The 17,756-nt window shown below is 42.0% G+C and overlaps 4 protein-coding genes across 4 annotated transcripts; 1 reads left to right on the top strand and 3 right to left on the bottom strand.

Annotated features, from left to right (window-relative positions):
* Positions 1–1,772: 1,772 nt before the first annotated feature.
* On the top strand, positions 1,773–4,569 carry LOC116328392 (pyridoxal (pyridoxine, vitamin B6) phosphatase). The gene is made up of 2 exons (XM_031750169.2): positions 1,773–2,648; positions 3,491–4,569. The coding sequence occupies exons 1-2, from the start codon at positions 2,051–2,053 to the stop codon at positions 3,835–3,837; spliced, it is 945 nt and encodes a 314-aa protein (XP_031606029.1). The 5' UTR covers positions 1,773–2,050; the 3' UTR covers positions 3,838–4,569.
* A 90-nt stretch (positions 4,570–4,659) lies between these two features.
* On the bottom strand, positions 4,660–8,121 carry mrps36 (mitochondrial ribosomal protein S36). Its single transcript, XM_031750170.2, has 5 exons — positions 7,800–8,121; positions 7,462–7,547; positions 5,883–5,946; positions 5,549–5,751; positions 4,660–5,206 (listed from the first exon to the last, which is right to left on the bottom strand). The coding sequence occupies exons 2-5, from the start codon at positions 7,513–7,515 to the stop codon at positions 5,189–5,191; spliced, it is 339 nt and encodes a 112-aa protein (XP_031606030.1). The 5' UTR covers positions 7,516–7,547; positions 7,800–8,121; the 3' UTR covers positions 4,660–5,188.
* Positions 8,122–9,357: 1,236 nt separating this feature from the next.
* On the bottom strand, positions 9,358–13,207 carry LOC116328389 (betaine--homocysteine S-methyltransferase 1-like). The gene is made up of 8 exons (XM_031750167.2): positions 13,073–13,207; positions 11,904–12,036; positions 11,628–11,740; positions 11,323–11,514; positions 11,032–11,179; positions 10,363–10,545; positions 9,928–10,156; positions 9,358–9,812 (listed from the first exon to the last, which is right to left on the bottom strand). The coding sequence occupies exons 1-8, from the start codon at positions 13,088–13,090 to the stop codon at positions 9,635–9,637; spliced, it is 1,194 nt and encodes a 397-aa protein (XP_031606027.1). The 5' UTR covers positions 13,091–13,207; the 3' UTR covers positions 9,358–9,634.
* Positions 13,208–13,524: 317 nt separating this feature from the next.
* Positions 13,525–16,205, bottom strand: LOC116328388 (betaine--homocysteine S-methyltransferase 1-like). Its single transcript, XM_031750166.2, has 8 exons — positions 16,060–16,205; positions 15,464–15,596; positions 15,105–15,217; positions 14,815–15,006; positions 14,582–14,729; positions 14,317–14,499; positions 13,994–14,222; positions 13,525–13,902 (listed from the first exon to the last, which is right to left on the bottom strand). The coding sequence occupies exons 1-8, from the start codon at positions 16,075–16,077 to the stop codon at positions 13,716–13,718; spliced, it is 1,203 nt and encodes a 400-aa protein (XP_031606026.1). The 5' UTR covers positions 16,078–16,205; the 3' UTR covers positions 13,525–13,715.
* Between the last annotated feature and the right edge of the window lie 1,551 nt (positions 16,206–17,756).

The following is a 17,756-nucleotide window of genomic DNA, read 5'->3' as shown; positions in this document are numbered from 1 at the left end:
TCTTAAATTTTATGTTTTTCATTGCTGATTTAAGATGGAATTTCTGTATTTTGTAGATTTTTACAGCAATTTTTCTGAAACCAAGCCAAATTTACTACAGGTCACCTGCAGTGATAAAGAAACCAGCAAACATAAAATGACACAATGATAATAGTAACAGAGTTTTAAACACTAAATTGTACAACAGGGGAAATGGAAGTTAAATAATGATTAAAACATTGGATAAGTTTAATCTCTGTAATCTAAATGTTTGTATTTTTCTGTAAATTATTGGAGGTCAAAAGATTAAGCTAGCTTGGACCTTTCTGCTGGCTCATTTTCTGTCAGAGAAAGGATGGACAGCAAGGCAGGGGACAGCAGAGTCTGTGCATGAATCTGTTGTTGACTTTTAAGCAATTGTGAAGTTCAAATCTGGGATGTTTTTGTGTTAGAGCCCCACCTAGTGACGTGAGGTAAAGACTGCACTGAGAGTGAGCCACCTCTAGCTACTCATTTATAGAAAGCTTTATAACCACGTGGTGTTAAAATTATGTCTTTTAGGAAGTTTCTGCCATCTCATTATTAATGTTATTGCTGCTAGGAATACTTGTAACATTTTTTCTCTCTCAATAGTCATGAAGTTTGTTTTACTCTAGAGGATTATTTTGCAACTTTGTTTTTTACTCCGCTATATTTCAGAGAGATATTATTATTTGACGTTATGAACAACTGGCCATGGCTTGGATACCTATAAGTAAAGAATAGAAATTCACTCAGTCAAACTGATAAATGGTCCAAGAGGATGATTTGTTTACCACAGCTGAACAGCAGAAAGTTGGCAGCAGTTGGTTGATTTAATCTTACTTGACAACATACTGAGTTTCTTCCTCCTGGGTGAAGGCTTATAGTTCCAAAGTGTAGAGCAGCACAGTATGAATAAATATAAAGAGCTTTGTTAAATTTGTAGCTTTTGATTTGGTGTTGATTATTTATTTATTTATTAAGCTGCATTACGTACGTGTTTGTTTTCTGTGTTTGTTGAAAATGCACATGTGAGGAATGACTCACTTACTGCAAGACCAAATCTTCCCACAGGTAAAAATGAAGCAACACCCACTGGATACTTCATTAATTACACTTTGCTAGTACTGGATTGGACCCCCTTTTTGCGTTCAGAACTGTCTTTGTAGCATAGAGTCAACAATGTGCTATCTTGCATGATAGCATCATCCATGAGATGAGATGATTTTAGGTTTGTGGCATGGTACGTTATCCTGCTGGAAGAAGTCGTTACAAGGTGGGTGCACTTTCCCCCACACTGTGACACAACCAGTACGAGCCTGAACTGATGATACAAGGCAGACTGAATCCATGCTTTCATGCTGTTTATACCAAATTCTGACACTACCATCTGAATGTCATTGGGAAATAAAGGTTCATCAGGCCAGGCAACTTATTTTAAATCATTTGTCATGCAATTTTGGAGGGCCTGGGTGAATTTCAGCCTCAGTTTCCTGCTCTTAGCTGACAGCAGTGGCAGCTGCTGTGGTCCTCTGATGCTGTGGTCCATTTGCTTCAAGGTTCAGTGTGTTCTGGTGCATACCTTGGTTTTAATGAGCGGTTATATAAAATGAAAAATAGGGCGATTGTGCACAATGATTACTCCTTTAAAGTATTTTAATTGTGGTACTCCATGTTTTCCCCATAGTGTTCTTTTGGTTTACAGACTTTTTTTTTTTTTTTAATTTAATGCCATATTTTGTCCATCAGCAGCCACGAGGGCGCAATTTAATTTTTAGAAGGTGCTATTCTTATAATAGACGACTCCGATTGGTTAAACTTCTAGAGTTTGATTGGTCAGTCTTCACAGCGTGGGCGTGGTTAGACGTCAATGTTTTTGTAGCTCCCTGTCTGTGTATGTAACCGCACCAAGGACTCTGCAATGTGATTTCCTGACATTGATTTGTTTTCTTATCATTTAACCCGCCGTCTTCACCGCATGATGCACCAGCTTTCGACATGGGGGATCACTAGAAGGTGAAAGACGGAAGTAACCGAGGAAAAAGCCGGAATGGCAGGCGCCTTTGGCTTTAAAGGCTGCCAGAAAATTCGAGGACCTCAGATTAGAAATCTGCTTGAGGCGAAGGACTTCTTTCTCTTCGACTGCGACGGGGTCATATGGCACGGAGAGAACGCGATAACTGGCGCCGCAAAGGTGGTGAGCTCGCTGATCCGGCGCGGCAAAAACGTGGTGTTCGTCACCAACAACTGCACCAGGCCGCGGGAGAATTATGTGCACAAGTTCTACCGGCTGGGCTTTACCGACGTGATGCTGGAGCAGATCTTCAGCTCGTCGTACTGCTCGGCTCTCTACCTGAGAGACGTCGTCAAGGTCCCCGGCCAGGTGTTTGTCATCGGCTGCGACGGACTGCGCAGAGAGCTGCAGGAGGCGGGCATCCCCTGCGTGGAGGAGGCGGATGATCCGGACGCCACCATCTATGACTGCGACCTATCTCCGGACGTCAAGGCAGTGCTGGTTGGACATGATGACAAAATGACTTTTCTGAAACTGGCCAAAGCCTCCTGCTACCTGAAGGACCCGGAGTGTCTGTTCCTGGCCACCGACAACGACCCCTGGCACCCTCTGTCAGGTGGAAGGGTACTACCAGGTATACTGGGGATGAGGTTTAATTACCACACAGTGTTGCTCATTCACGTCACGTTAAGATATTCGTTTTTCTGCTAGACATGGATAGATTGCTAAAATGGCTTAGTGGTCAAGGGACCGGAATGCCAAGAGGTCAGAGGGTCCTAAAACTTACTTATTCTGCAAAAATAGTTGGGCTTGTGCAACCTGCATCACAGGTTTCTTTTCAAATGTTCATCAGCATGAATCTGCAGTGTCTGTAGAGAACAACTGGCTACAACAACAAGAGCTCCGGCTTGTTGCGTTATTTAAACTTTTTGTTGTTCACTGCACCACTCTTCAGGGGCCCACCACTGCACACATACACACAGAATACACCTGGAAGCTTCACTGCAGTATATTTAACCCACAACCCGAGGCACAGCTACCTCCTGGCCTCAGGCTTGTATCAGTTCATCATAACTAGTTTGCAGAGCTTTAAGATAAGGTAGTAATTGGGCGACCCAGAGACCACAGGGTAAAAGATGCTGGTTCGACTCAAGCTCAGGGTTCTGGTGCATGTCATCAGTCCTCTCTCCCCTCATTTCCTCCTGATATGTTTAAGATTAAAAAAACAAAAAAACAGGATGTGATGTTATGGAGCAGTTGTCAGTTTAGCTCACTCAGTAATCCAGATTAGATTCCACAAACCTGAAGGGTGATTTTTTTTTTTCCAAAACAAGTGGCCCTCTGGAAAATATTTATGGCTTGTACCTACTGACTGAGCAGCTTATATGAGATACGCAGAACTATTAATAGCATGCAGCTGGAAATGAAAGTGGTTGGTGGAGATTCACTCATTTTACTCCGCCTCTCCCCCTGCAGGTTCTGGCTCCCTCACAGCAGCCTTGGAGGTGGCCTCGGGACGCAAGGCCACTGTGATCGGAAAGCCCAGCCGCTTCATGTTCGAATGCATCTCCAGTCAGTTCAGAGGGGTGGATCCTGCTCAGTGCCTGATGGTCGGGGACCGCCTCGAGACGGACATGCTGTTCGGGTCCAACTGCGGCCTCGACACCATGCTCACTCTCACTGGTGTGTCTCAGATGGAGGAGGCCCAGGAGTACAGGAATAGTGACCAAACCACCAACCACAGCTTGGTGCCTGACTACGTGGTTGACACCATTGCTGATTTCTTACCGGCTTTTGAGGAACTGGACGAACAGAGCAACTGATGAGTCTGTGGTCTCCAGTACAGACCACAGATTGCTTCAAGTGCAATGTTGAGTCTTTAGTTTGCAACAGAATTAAATCTTAATAAATAACAAGGCGCCGTTTATGTTGTGACCAAGACTGATTTAGGGCAAATAATTTCCATAATCACAGTAACCCAGTGCATACCCCAGTGTTTCTTCAAGTGTTGTGCTCATTTTGTGACTTGACAGTTTCTGTAGCTGTGTTTATAATAATCTATGAATATACTGCAGTTTCTTGTTCATACAGATCATATCGTGTTTGATATTGAGTTTTAAACATCCAGAGGTATTTTTATAAAGCCATGAATTGTTCTGAATTCATGTGTTTAGAAGCTGGCTGTTTAAAGTTTGTTGTCAAACAGGAGACATGTACTTACTAATGCTGAATTATCTTCAAGTGTGTTTGCCTAGGTGTCACTTCTACTTATATCACGAGAAGATAAAAAAACTAACAGTGTGAGCTTTTCTCAGCTCTTGTAGAGACTAAGCTGACAATCTGCCAGGCAGACAGGTAAAGTGTTCATTCACTTCTGGCCTTTCTGTCATGTCTGTGCTACTTGTGCCAATATTCATCTGAGTAAACGGCTTACTCATAGCTAGAAAGCCAGTAATGGTTGCCTATCATACTGCACTGTTGTGAACTTTCAGTGTTGTTAATGTTTACCGTATAGAGCATGCCAGCAATGGTAACAATAAATACCTTAAATTGAATTTTTCTTGAAAAGAGTGGTGGCCTGTTACTAGAATTCTCTTTATGGTCTGCTTGGTTTGGATCTGCACAATCAAATTCCAACAATAAAATAATCCAACATTATTTTAATCATTTAAATCCAGCCGTTCACATGAACTCAATGTAATTTCATGCAGCATTGTTGCATCAACTATCTCACCAGCCTTTTAGCTCCAAAAACCATCCGTTCAAGTGCAGCGAGAGACATGAAAAGTCCAATTTCCTTCTGTATACTAGAGCCTCCTGCTTGGATTTTAGTCAGCAGGTAAAATAAGATAAATTGGATGGAAGAAAATAAAGATGAGTTGATGATTTTGTTTTTAAACTAAAACTGATTAAAAACAAACCTTTGAGAAAAATATGCACAAACCAAGGAGCTAGTGTGCCTTTGCGGTGTGTTTTACAGTGAACATCTCTGTTGGTATGAGGTTCATATAGATTTAATCAACTAACAATAAACATATATACATTTTAACAGGATCCATATAATACTTTATTCTACATGTGGCATCAGGTTCTCTTGTGCTGAGGAACAGGATTAAAGACGTGCTGATCTTCAACATATAAGGACTTTGGCTGCAGTGATGGCGTCACTTCACGTCACTCTGGTCCACCGCGCTGTGGCAAAGAAATGATATAGAATACAAATAAACACATATACCAGCCAAAATATATCCTTAAATACTCAACACTTTTTAGATTTATACTTTCAGTTACTATAGCTATTATACACCAGCAACAAGTTACAGTAAGTTTTCTGAAGTTCTGAATTAGTCCGTACAATTAACCTTTGTACTTTTGAATCCTACTGCTACAAGTTTATGATCAGTCAAAGGTGGGTCATATACTGTTTCCAACTTTGCTTGACATTTTTCCATCTCTTTTGTTATTCCACTCTGCTCAATTTTAAAGAACCAAGTAGTTCTGTGTAAAAACTCGGTACAGTTAAGATAGCCTCACCTGGATGTAATCCATCTCATCTGCTGTTAACGGTCTCCTGCGGTACCTTGCAGGAAGTAGCTGAATAGAGGCCAGTGTGTCTGGCGTGCCTGGGATTGGTGTTAAAGGTGCATGTGGTCTTGATAACTGAGGCGACGCTGCAGCTGAAGTGGGAGCATTATGTTGAGGAAGGTTTAGTGCTAACGTTTTCAATGCCTCCTGGGCTAGAACATGAAAAGAAAAAGAGGTAACGTAATGAAATAATCACCAGGGAAGGCATTGTTAAAGATTAAATTTCTGATAAGTGTGAACCTAAAAGAATGCGTTCATTCAGCTGGGAAAAACAAAGGCTCACCATTAGGTCTGGGGAGGCCTTGTCTGTTGGGGAATTTGATCAGGGGAGCATGAGGCCGTATTGCCTGAGAAAACACAAAATCAAACAGCAGTCAGTTAAAGGGTAGGCATCCTGACATGACAACAAATGGACAGTAGTTTTTTGTCTCCCACACGTGCTAAAACAGAGTGAATGAGCTTTGAAACAAACACAGATGCTAGAAAATTATGATGAACACCACTAGGGAGAATTTAAATTTTTATTTATGTCTGGTATGACCTGTGACTTGTGACAGTATTGAGATCAAATGACTGACTTGTCCACAGTAGTTTATTTTGCAACATGGTTTGGTTAACTGTGCACTCGTACTGTGAACTGCTGTCCAGTCAACTTTGTAGTGTTTGGCTGAATCCGAGCATAAAGCATAGCTTCTTACATGCCAAAATAAATCTGATTTTCTGCCTCATGGCACTGGATTTCATGATCCAGTGCCACTGAGTATCTGTACCTGTGTTTCATGTGTTTCTTCTCTTTAGTGTTATCTGGCCTTTCTGTTCACAGTTGCAAATGATTTGGACTTTGCAGTGAACCCTCTGTACTGGCTCTAGATGTTGGATGTTGTGAAGAGGTTTTCCCTCACCGTTAACAAATCATCCACCTCTTCCATACAAGTCAAGACCTTATTCATGTTGCTAATTAACAGTTTATTGTGCTGAATCATTGACTTAGTCTGGATTTGTTTTGTTTCTGCAGCTGGTAAGGGTGGCCTGCTTCCCATGCACTGAGAGCTCCTTTGACAGCAAGTTGCAGGTTCACAACAACAACTTTGAAACTTGAAAACACGTCAACATGAAATCAACTATGAACCTGTTTAATTGATGAATGATTGACTTCAATCTGTCAAAGGTATTTCCTGACATCACAGGCCTAACTGCAGCTAAAATACAGTAATTCTGATCCACGTTACTTATGAAAGAACAGACACGCAGTCATCACAAACGTACTGTTACAAACAATTATTCGGTACAAATAGCATAAATTTAGTGGCTAAATGCAAATTAAATATTTGTAAAGACTATTTCTGTTTTCCTGACATTTCAGACCGCTCATATCCTCCAGTAATAAAAAAACGATCAAAATTAGTCTATTAGTAGGAAATAAGCACTGCTGGCACAGTTCCTTAACACTCTGGTGGGCTACTGTGGTACAATGATCTGTCTTTAACCGATGCGGCCTCCCTGTGCACCGTTTTATGTTATGTGAACAGCACAGGGTAAAGAACTGCCTAGTTATCTTCTACTCAGCCATAGCAAGACTGACAGCTAAAACAACTAATATTACACCTACCTTAAGTTTTAATTTATTGATTAAAAGGCCGCTATCACAACGTGACTAAACGATATTGATGTTTGCTGTGCGGTTTATGAACAAGGACACTAACAAGGGTATGACGGGTCTTTGCCACCCCAAGAGGCCGCAGGAAATAAAGTAGTTTACTGTTCACAACAGCGGGAAAAGCAGCGTTTTACTTCATAAACTCTAAATCAAGAGGCAACACAAACAACCCCGGATAAATTAACATTTAAGTAGTTAACGTTACCTGAATAACTCGAGCGGTGGGAGCTGCCATTTTGGAGCTGACTTTACTCCCCATGACGACCTCTCGAGTTTACTTCCGGTTTGAAGCTGCAGAAAAAACAAAACAAAACACCACATGATGGCGCTATCGACGGCGAGCCCGTAAGACAGAAAGAGTTCAGCGAATGACAATATAACGACGGTGCAGGAGGTAATGTGAAAGTCATTGTAGATAAATAGCAATACATGTTATGGGACGACTGTTTAATCCTTAGATAAGATTCGGTCGTTAACATACATTTTGAGTGGAAGGTTAAAGTGCATTAGCGATAAATGCACTGTTTTCATGCTACACCTTACCTCTAGCCGTGTCTTTAACCCTCTGTCTATGATGGCAGGTGGAAGGCAGATTGTTGTCAGCGACTGTCCTGTTAGGTCAGGCCATGTTACAGGCTTCGTTAGCCTCCTGCTGTCAAAAAATGAAAAACTGTATCACTAAAAACCTCCTACCCGCTCTAAAGTAAAACTATTCTATCTCCGATAAGGCCCAGAAGACCATTACTGTTATCAAAGCGACAAAATTGATTGAATATTGTCGTATGATAAGGGAAATGTCTACACAAGGATCCTGTTAGGTAAAGGCAAAAATATCTATCTTTAATTTCACCCCCCCCCCCCCGAAGAAAACGGATAACCTCGCCACGTGGGCTATGCTCGCCCAATCATAAACGAGATAAGGAGCAGAGCTCTTTTATTTGTGAAGATTTGTCACCAGCGGCAATATCGCTTTTTCCTTCATGCGGCGTTGCACATACTGTAGTATTTGTAGTCTAATAACTATATAACAGCCAGATTACACAGCAATTAGCTTATTAATATTGCTGTTCCTTAATATTTGGGGCTCATAAGAGAGGAAAACCCAGCACATATTGGGTATCTGACTTTTTTTTTCTCTCTTCTCATAGTTTATATGTCTCAGCAGTTCTCTTAATATAACGTAATAACATCTTTCATTGTAGGCCTTCTGGAAAACAATGTGCAAAGGCTGTTAAAACCCCAGGCATCTGGTTTAGAACACAGACTTTCTGATTATGGGAAAACATAAATAATAGCTTGTAATGGGGTAAATAGATCTGAAAAGGCTTTGTCAGAAATTCATGTTGATTAAATCTCAGTAGATTGTTGATATGTTTCTTCTTTTTCTTTTGACTGCAACCTTTAGGGGTCACAACAGCGGATTATCTGCCTCCATATCACCCTATCCCTAGCATTCTCCTCTGTTGCACTAACCCTCTGCATAACATCCTTCATTATAGTCATAAATTTTCTCTTTGGGCTGCCTCTTTTCCTCTTGCCTGGCAGCTCCATATTCAACATCCTTTGTCCATGTCTATATATAAATATATATTTATATATATATATATATGAAGAAAATAACACTGTCAGATCCTATTTTCCAATTAAGCTTTGTCAAATTAATTAATGGGAAAGATGAGAACAGTTTAATGATGGGTAATAAAAACCATGTCCAATGCTTGAAACAGTGTGTGAGACTAGGACGTTTCCAATCCTTTCTGGTATGTTCTAAAGTCATCTTGTGCTTACTGTACACATATACTCAGGTGTTATGTTGGTAAACATTAACTATGCTTTGAGTAACAGGCCTACAGTTAATCAGAGAGTTCACTGAGTTCACTGTTTGTTCTCATTACAAAAATAAACTATAAATAGCATAAATCTCACTAATTTTAGCCTTATTATTTAATGACAGGTCTTATAGCACTGAACAATGACTCTATTATAACACTTTTAACTCTGCTTTGCAGATTATTTGGATGCATAAACATTTCTTCCAGTAGACACAGAATATATGCGTACACCACCTATCATCAGAAAGAAACTGGGAAGCAACAAACGATTTATATTTTATCTTTTTTTTATTAGATATTAAACAAAGTGGTCCAGGGTTGGAGAAACCAAACTGGTCACGGTTTTACTGGGCCAGCTCCCACTTTTGAGACGCTGTGGCCCCAGTTTTACAGTCTAAAGATACACATAGCAGTGCTAATGTCACGACAACTGACACTATGTTTGTTAGATGAAGCACTGTATATAGATACTATGCACTGCTGCGCATCAGCTGTGGATCGCAGCTGTTCCGTTTATGTCGGCTGCTGAGTCTGAAACAGACTGACTCAGTGGGTTTTTGATTTGTCGAACAGCTGTTCAAGTTCTTCTTTAGAGGTCGCCTCTTTCTGCTGCATCAAATCAGCATGGCCCTTGGTAACACCCCAAGAATCAGGGACAGACATGGAGGGACACTGGGGACGACCAGAGGCTGGCTTCAGGTTCTCCCAGTAATCACGTCGGGCTCTAAAAGTCAACAGACATAAAAAAACAAGAGTGATTATTGGTAGTAAACAGCGAATATGTCATATTTCACAAAGTATTTTTAAGTATTAGAATTAATCGTTTCTTCTGTTCTGACCTGGCTCTGACCCAAGGCTTGGTGTGCATTTCCAGACCAGCACCCCAGGAGCCATGTTTCTCTGATGCACTTGGAAGGAAGCCTCTCTCAGGTGCCAGTTCCTCTGCTATAGCCCTAATGTGATAAGCCTCAAAGCCACAGCACCCACCAATGAAGCGAATGCCAGCATTGTAAGCTTCTCTGGCATACTTGTGCATGTCCCAGCGAGTCAGAATCCTAGGCTCCAGGCCTGAGAGAGAGAAAAAAAAATCAATTTTATGCACATTTAAATTACAGTTTTGTAGTTTGTGGTGAAAGGTTGCTCTTCTGTGTTGGCTGGCTGAACTTTCTGCAATGCAGTGTAGCATATTCACCAGCAGAGGGCATATATAAAGAAAGTGCTCATCCAGAACAGTTGGAATGGCAGATTTATAATACAAGACAGTATCTTGTTACCGAAGGGGAACTCTGGCAGGTCGATAAATCCCTGGCAGTTGCAGTCAGGAGTGTGGAATGCCAGCGGCTGAACCATGTAGTGAGCCTTCAGACCAGCCTTCTCCACTCCCTCCTTCATCAGCTTCACAGTCTCCACACAGGTCATGGGGTCAAAGTGACAGTTGACTCCCACAATCTGGGCACCTGTAGAACAAAATACACCACATGCAGTAACATGATTATCACCTAATCAACTGTGGTTTGCAGTTGTGGGTATAAGGTCTCTGAATGTATTTGTGTTGTAGTGGGAACATTTTTGTGCATGTTACTAACTATTGGCCACTGTTTTGGCCTGTACAGGCTCATCCCAGAAAAAAAAGAAATCCAAACAGAAGAAAACCAAGTACAGGCATCATATGTCATTTTTATTTAGTTACACTATGGTGGCACAGATGCTGAAGTTTTGTTCATTTTTACTGTACAATAAATTGCTGTTGGGCCAATAGTCACTCACTCTTGTCGTAGAAATACATCAAGTGACCTCACATGAATGTAAAGGTATGTAAACCTCAGCTGATAAGAAGTCTTGAACTTTTTAGTGTCTGATAAGGTTCATGAGGAGGCAGGCTGTTATTCTTTTCTGCTGAAACAACATGAAAATTGACAAAGATCAAAGATAACTGTACCCACCGGCTTTGACCAGCCTGACTGCACACTCTCCGGGTGAGACACCGTGCATGTCCCCCTTTGGTCCAATACAAAGAGAAGCAGCCACAGGCTTCCCTGTCTCCTTCAGCACCTCCACAGCCCACACGGCCTCTTCAACATGCTCAAAGTACTAAAGGACAAAAGCATTAAAGCTCAAACTGTATTTCTCTCAACAAGTAAGAAACGCTCAAAAGTGGTACAACGGCAGTTTTACACCTTTGGAATCCTCCAGAAAAAGTTTTTTAAAAATGGCAAAGCGTTCAGTGTAGCTACCTCAGCAATCAGAAAGTCCACATTTTTCTTGATGAACACATCCAACTGTTTTCTGAAGATGGCCTTCACATCTGCCTCGCTCTTGCAGCTCAGGTAAGATGGAGTTTGGGACACTCCTCCAGCAACAAGAGCATCACCCTCATTGGCAACCTCACGGGCTAAATCACAGGCAGCCTCATTGATCTGAGCTCCCTGCAGAACGAAGCAAAAAAACCTAATAATCAAAGAGACTCTTCAAATACACATTTAAAATATTTTTGTTTTGATAAAGAGCTAAACTTGCTGTAATTTCCCTTTTAACTTACAGTCACTTTGAGGTTGTTGCCTCTGTTCTCAAGTTTGTCATCACTGGCGTAGAATGTGAAGGTCTGCATAACGTTGGACCCGGCTCTCAGGAACTCCCTGTGCAGCTGTCGCACTGAAAGAGTTAAGAGTTTGCATCATAAGCCAAACGCTGTTCCAAAGCAATCTAAAATGTAAAACACACCCAGGTATTTACAGGAAGACCCTGCAATGGATAATGGAAATTCCATTTTAAGATGTAACGGAGTAGCAGTTTTGGTGCAGCAGTATGTTCTTACCTGCATCAGGGTACTGTACAGTAGCTTCAGGGGTCCAGGGACCGGCCTTCACATAGCCTCTCTTCTCAAGGGCAAACACAAAGCCTCCATCTCCAATCACCACCTCCCCAGCGTTAAGACGCTCCAACACTCCCTGTGATATTAATCAGTGTGAACTTGGAATAATGCAGATAACTGACTATGACAAGAGTAGTTAAGCTGGAGACATCACAGTGGAGCCAGTGAAGCCAAAGAAACTGCAAACTGTGAATTTCAAAGAAACCTGTAATCGATATCAGCTCATACACAGTTAAATCAATCGTCTGTGCCCTGTGGATTGCAGTTTCCTATATCCTGTACCACATCTGTCTTACCACGCTGAAAGTTTGCTTTTAAAGGTTTGTTCCTCTAAAAAAGCTCAAAAAATCCTGCAAGATTTGCAATAATCAAATAATATTTATAACTAAGTCTTGTTATTTTTAATCTACAGGAAAGAGTTCAAATCTAGGTTATATCAAGGGAGACTGCAAGTGAACTGAGCAAACATGTTAAGTGTTCCTAATACAAGATGAATGCTTAATGAAGAAAATGTTTTTATAATACAAATTTTAAGAAATCCTATTTTTAAATTGAAAAAAACAAAACCAAAACCCAATTATCTCATTAATTATGTGCTACTTTGCATAAATCCCTGCTACAAACTGAATGTGTGTTTTGCACACATCTTTAGTCTAGCAATAGAAGCAAAATCGGCTAAAATATTAAAACTGACCAGTGGATAATATAAATATAAATGTGCTTGCAGTGTGACACTCTAAGATAATCTTTTTAAGCTACCATTAATCCTTATACAAATAAAGAATGGAATAAATTAAATGAGCTTCATTGGTCTTTCTGTATGTCTCTAATAACATTGAGAAGGTTCAGTGGTCTGACAAATGACCTGATGTTCTACTCAGAATACACACCACTCAAAAAGACTACCATAAACATGCAGTATGACACCCCAGCCTTACAACCTTTCACCCACATTTAACTTACAGCGTGGGGTGGGAGCAGAAATCTCAGAAACAAATACTAACCTCACTTTGGATCCAAAACTATCATTTGTATTTCCTGATATTTAGATCTTCTACAGAACTCTTCTCACAGCATAACCCCACCTCTGGAGAAAAAGAGCCCACACATACCTTCTTTGCTGGTGCCATAATCTCACAACTGTGTGGACCCCTGACTGCTCAGACCTCGAGATGCTGAAGTGACAGTAGAGTCGGGCAGAGGGCCAGATTAAATCTCTCTGAAGAAGGGGAGTGGTCTAAGTAAGAGCTGCTCTGATTGGCAAGAGAAAGGTTATGCAACTCTTTAACTGAATGAGTGTATTGTGAATGTGCGATACTAGTTTGGTCCGGATTAGATGGTTCTTGGTCTTGCGGTGTTGTTGTTGGATTCCCTCACAGTTTTGGGGTTTCTGTTTTCAACCTGATAGCAGGCAGGCATTAAAAGAAAAACAAAAAAAAAGTCAAACACTAGATCACTTCACATATCTCTGCATGGGTGAAATTTGTAACAGACATTTTTGAGTAGTTTGATTTGTTGTGCAGTCCAAGCACATGCTTCACAAAAACAACACGAAGCCATAAAGTGAAGTAAAAAACTCAGGTTTATTGTTTTGGGGGTTTTACAGTTTAACACTCTATAGTCGGAGCATTGCTGTTACAAGTGCTTTTAATCGCCTAACTGAACTGGGAAAGACCTCACTCATCCCCCCCCCCGTCTCTCTGTTGTTGACTGACTGGAGGGAAAGGTGCATTGATTTTCTTTATAATCTCATCCTCATGCAGTGGACTTGGACTTCTGCACCTCCAGCACATGCTTCATTTCCTGGCTGGTGGTGGCCTCTTTGTGCTGAAGCAGTTCAGCATCACCCTTGGTCACACCCCAGCCTTCTGGTGTGGACATGGATGCAGACTTGGGGCGACCAGATGCAGGCAAGATCTTCTCCCAGTATTCACGACGGGACCTAGAAAAAAAAGGGCAGGTTAGGAGACAGACACTAAAGAATTTTATTGCTACAATTGTGTGAATCTCACTAATCGTTTAAAACCCTTTACCTGGCTCTGACCCAAGGTTTGGTGTGCATCTCCAGACCGCTACCCCACATTCCGTGTTTCTCTGATCCAGCGGGTATTATGCCTCTTTCAGGGGCCAGTTCCTCTGCCAAAGCCCTGATGTGATAGGGCTCAAAACCACAGCAGCCACCAATGAATCGAATGCCGACCTTGTATGCCTCCCTGGCATACTTATGCATGTCCCAGCGGGTTAGGATTCTGGGCTCCAGGGCTGAGAGGAGAGGGGAAAAGAGCATGTGAAATGATGGCCACTGCAAGATAGCCTGCTTTTTTCTTTTTTTAAATATGCACAAAAAATATATTACCGAAGGGGAACTCTGGCAGATCAATGAATCCCTGACGGTTGCAGTCAGGAGTGTGGAATGCCAGGGGCTGAACCATGTAGTGAGCCTTCAGACCAGCCTTCTCCACTCCCTCCTTCATCAGCTTCACAGTCTCCACACAGGTCATGGGGTCAAAGTGGCAGTTGACTCCCACAATCTGGGCACCTGCAAAACAAGGGGGATTTGATTATTTATGCCTTTAAGTAAAAGGAACAAAAAGAAAACATATGACTATAATTTTGCGTACCAGCCTTCACCAGCCTGACTGCACACTCTCCAGGTGAGACACCATGCATGTCTCCCTTTGGTCCAATGCACAGAGAAGCAGCTACAGGCTTTCCACTGGTTTTCAGCACCTGCACAGCCCACTCTGCCTCCTCAACATGCTCAAAGTACTGGAACGACAGCAAGAGAAGAGTTAGGCTTTATTTGCGCTGCTAATAATTGCCCTTTTATGAGACTTAATCAGACATGACTCACCTCAGCAATGAGGAAATCCACATTCTTCCTCACAAACACGTCCAGCTGTTTCTTGAAGATGGCCCTCACTTCTGTCTCACTCTTGCAGCTCAGGTAGGATGGAGTTTGGGACACACCACCAGCAACAAGAGCGTCACCCTCATTGGCAACCTCACGGGCTAAATCACAGGCAGCCTCATTGATCTGAGCTCCCTGTAGAACGAAGCCACAATATGGTGAATAAAATGCTAACAATCAAATACACATTAAAAAAATATTTGTGTTTTGTTGCTTGTTCCCTTTTAACTTACAGTCACTTTGAGGTTGTTGCCTCTGTTCTCAAGTTTGTCATCACTGGCGTAGAATGTAAAGGTCTGCATAACATTGGACCCGGCTCTCAGGAACTCCCTGTGTAGCTGTCGCACTGAAAGCATACATTGTCGCATTAAAGTTAAAACTTTAGTGAGTTTAGGTGTGGATGATGCATAGGGGATACAGCATGTATGAGTGTTGGCTGTCTTACTGGCTTCGGGGTGTGTGACACTAGCCTCAGGTGTCCATGGTCCGACCTTCACGTACCCCCTTTTCTTTGGCGGTACATGAAGGCCTTTGGAAATCCCATTTTAAGATATAACAGAGTAGCAGTTTTGGTACAGTAGTATGTTCTCACCTGCATCAGGGTACTGAACAGTAGCTTCAGGGGTCCATGGTCCGGCCTTCACGTACCCCCTCTTCTCCAGAGCAAACACAAATCCTCCATCACCGATCACCACCTCACCAGCATTGAGACGTTCAAGGATGCCCTGTGGAAACAGAGGGATCCATTGACACGCTTAACCTGTGCTCAGTGGATCATTTTGTGTGTGGATTTTTGTACATTTATGGATGTGGAGTAGCTCATTCTACATTTTTTAAAAATAGTGACAAAGAACACACAAAGATGGTACCATACATATTGTACTGTGGTTGAGAAATGAGCTATCTCTGCGTGCAATGACAATTTTATGATTCTGTAAGCGTTACTGTGAAAGAAGCTGCCGTTTCAGTACAAAGGTGCAAAGATAAAAAGCCATTTTTAGCTTGAGATTCTCCTGCACTGACTGCTCCAGTCTGGATATTTCACAGACCACATGCTCACACATGCATGAAACGTGCACTGGCAACATTTCCTTTACAGCACCACAGTCCACTAACCAGCACTGCATATTGCACTTGGTGTGTAAAACATCACACAGTGGAGTATAGTGTGTAGAGGGTTTATTTTACCTTCTTGACAGGTGCCATGTTCCCCGTTCTAGCTGCAGCACAAAGCACTTTGTAACAGCGAACCTTTTTAGGCCTGAAGAGTGCCTGAGATCCCTGCGTTGCTCTTTTTATACTGTTGCAGGTCCAGGAGGATTTCAAGTTTGAACCAAATTCATGCCAAATTGCCCCATGTTTGTTTGGAAATTGCGTAACAAAGTCAACAATTAGCTGGTTTGAGTAAAACAGGGAAAGAGAATGAAAGGGAAATCTGCCTGTGCAATGATTATAGCAGCAGGCTAAACCTTCACATTAACTCACCCCTGTTTGTCCCAAGCATTTTTTTTTTGTTTATATTTTTATATTTTTATTTTTTTGCTTTTATTTTCTGCAGACTGCAGAGATTGTCTTATCACGTAAGCGCGAGAGCATATGCCTATACTTCTGCTTTTGACATAATTTTTCTCAGGGTTTACCTTGATCATGCAAATGCATTTACTGCATGTACATGTTTGCAACCTCATGCGTTTGTGTGAGTGTTAAGAGATTTTTACATTTACTTACTTTGATAACTTTTATTTTGCTTAAGTATAATTTCTTGTGAGAACATGATGTGCCTGCAACCTACAGATTAAGGAACAGAAGCATGCGTGAGGAAGTTACAAAGTAACACACTCTCAGGCAGAGACAGTTCCAACCTGAAGCTGATATGACAAAAGATACTAGTTCCTCTTGTCTTATGGATAACGGCCACTCATGCGATAACCATATTTAGAGATGTTTTTCTATTACGTATGCTCCACCTAGAGATGCTGTGTTATCTATTCTCTGCTATAAAATAAAGAACGGACTGAGGCTCTGCGCGACTTGCCTGTGTCTTGCCACGCAGTAAGCCTCGCCCATGTACATGCCATAAATTGAGTTTGTGTTTCTTGCTTCTCTAAGGTTTTTTCCTTTGACATATTTCTTGGTCCTTCGAGCCGGATGGGAAATAACAGCTGATTGGCTGTGACTCCTAACCAGAGACCCTCAGTGCATCCTGACGCCGTGAGAAGCCGACCCTGAAGTCTGTCGACAGCCCTCTCTAGGTAGAGGTGAGAGCCCTAGAACGTGAATTCGGGTCTAGGCCAGGGTGATTTAGAACGGTCCACGGCGCTGGGGTGCAGTGAGGAGATCTCCGTCCTAACTACAGATCCTTTGGAGAGGTGAGAAACAAACTCTTTGTTTTAAAAAAAAGCACATAGGTCTTATCCGCCGCAAGGATTAATAGCGCATTAGGCTGACCCACTGCACGGGTGCACAAAGAGAGTAATCCGCTGTAAGGATTTAAGACGTCTAAAACTTAACTTGAAAAAGTTAAAACTGGCCTGGTCCGCCACAAGGACCCGCGCGCGTAAAGAAACAAGAGTGAATATATGTGTTTTGTGTATGTCATTTTTCTGTCTGTTGGAAGTAAACTAATTTTACAGCACAATACGCTGCTGAGTTGCTTCTAGTTGTTATTGTTGTTTTATTTGGTGTAAGACGCTGAAGTACTGGTGACAAAGGAGAAGTAGGTTGGGCTCCGTCCCGTAAAACTGACACCGCTCCGCGAGTAGCTCGGAGTTGGAGGCCGTGTCAGCAACCACTCCTGAGTCTCATACCAGAGAAAGCTCTGCAGTTGTGTTGTAACAATGGGTAATCAGCCCACCAAAACTCACTGCTGACGAGCAGTGGTTAGA

This window comes from Oreochromis aureus, linkage group 12, assembly GCF_013358895.1.
Source record: "Oreochromis aureus strain Israel breed Guangdong linkage group 12, ZZ_aureus, whole genome shotgun sequence".
NCBI classification, from domain to species: domain Eukaryota; kingdom Metazoa; phylum Chordata; class Actinopteri; order Cichliformes; family Cichlidae; genus Oreochromis; species Oreochromis aureus.
This window is presented reverse-complemented; position numbering and strand designations above follow the sequence as displayed.

Bases quoted from the DNA above. Each gene is read 5' to 3' on its own strand.
- LOC116328392 (XM_031750169.2), top strand. From the start codon at position 2,051: ATGGCAGGCGCCTTTGGCTTTAAAGGCTGCCAGAAAATTCGAGGACCT. The intron at 2,649-3,490 runs GTATACTGGGGA...CTCCCCCTGCAG, and splicing joins AGGTGGAAGGGTACTACCAG to GTTCTGGCTCCCTCACAGCA.
- LOC116328389 (XM_031750167.2), bottom strand. The intron at 11,741-11,903 runs GTAAGAACATAC...TAACTCTTTCAG, and splicing joins TGTACAGTACCCTGATGCAG to TGCGACAGCTGCACAGGGAG. The intron at 11,515-11,627 runs GTAAGTTAAAAG...TTCGTTCTGCAG, and splicing joins GCAACAACCTCAAAGTGACT to GGAGCTCAGATCAATGAGGC.
- mrps36 (XM_031750170.2), bottom strand. From the start codon at position 7,515: ATGGGGAGTAAAGTCAGCTCCAAAATGGCAGCTCCCACCGCTCGAGTT. The intron at 5,947-7,461 runs GTAACGTTAACT...GTGTTTTCTCAG, and splicing joins CCACCGCTCGAGTTATTCAG to GCAATACGGCCTCATGCTCC. The intron at 5,752-5,882 runs GTGAGCCTTTGT...TTCATGTTCTAG, and splicing joins AGGCCTCCCCAGACCTAATG to CCCAGGAGGCATTGAAAACG.
- LOC116328388 (XM_031750166.2), bottom strand. The intron at 15,007-15,104 runs GTAAGTTAAAAG...TTCGTTCTACAG, and splicing joins GCAACAACCTCAAAGTGACT to GGAGCTCAGATCAATGAGGC. The intron at 14,730-14,814 runs GTGAGTCATGTC...CTGTCGTTCCAG, and splicing joins TGGATTTCCTCATTGCTGAG to TACTTTGAGCATGTTGAGGA.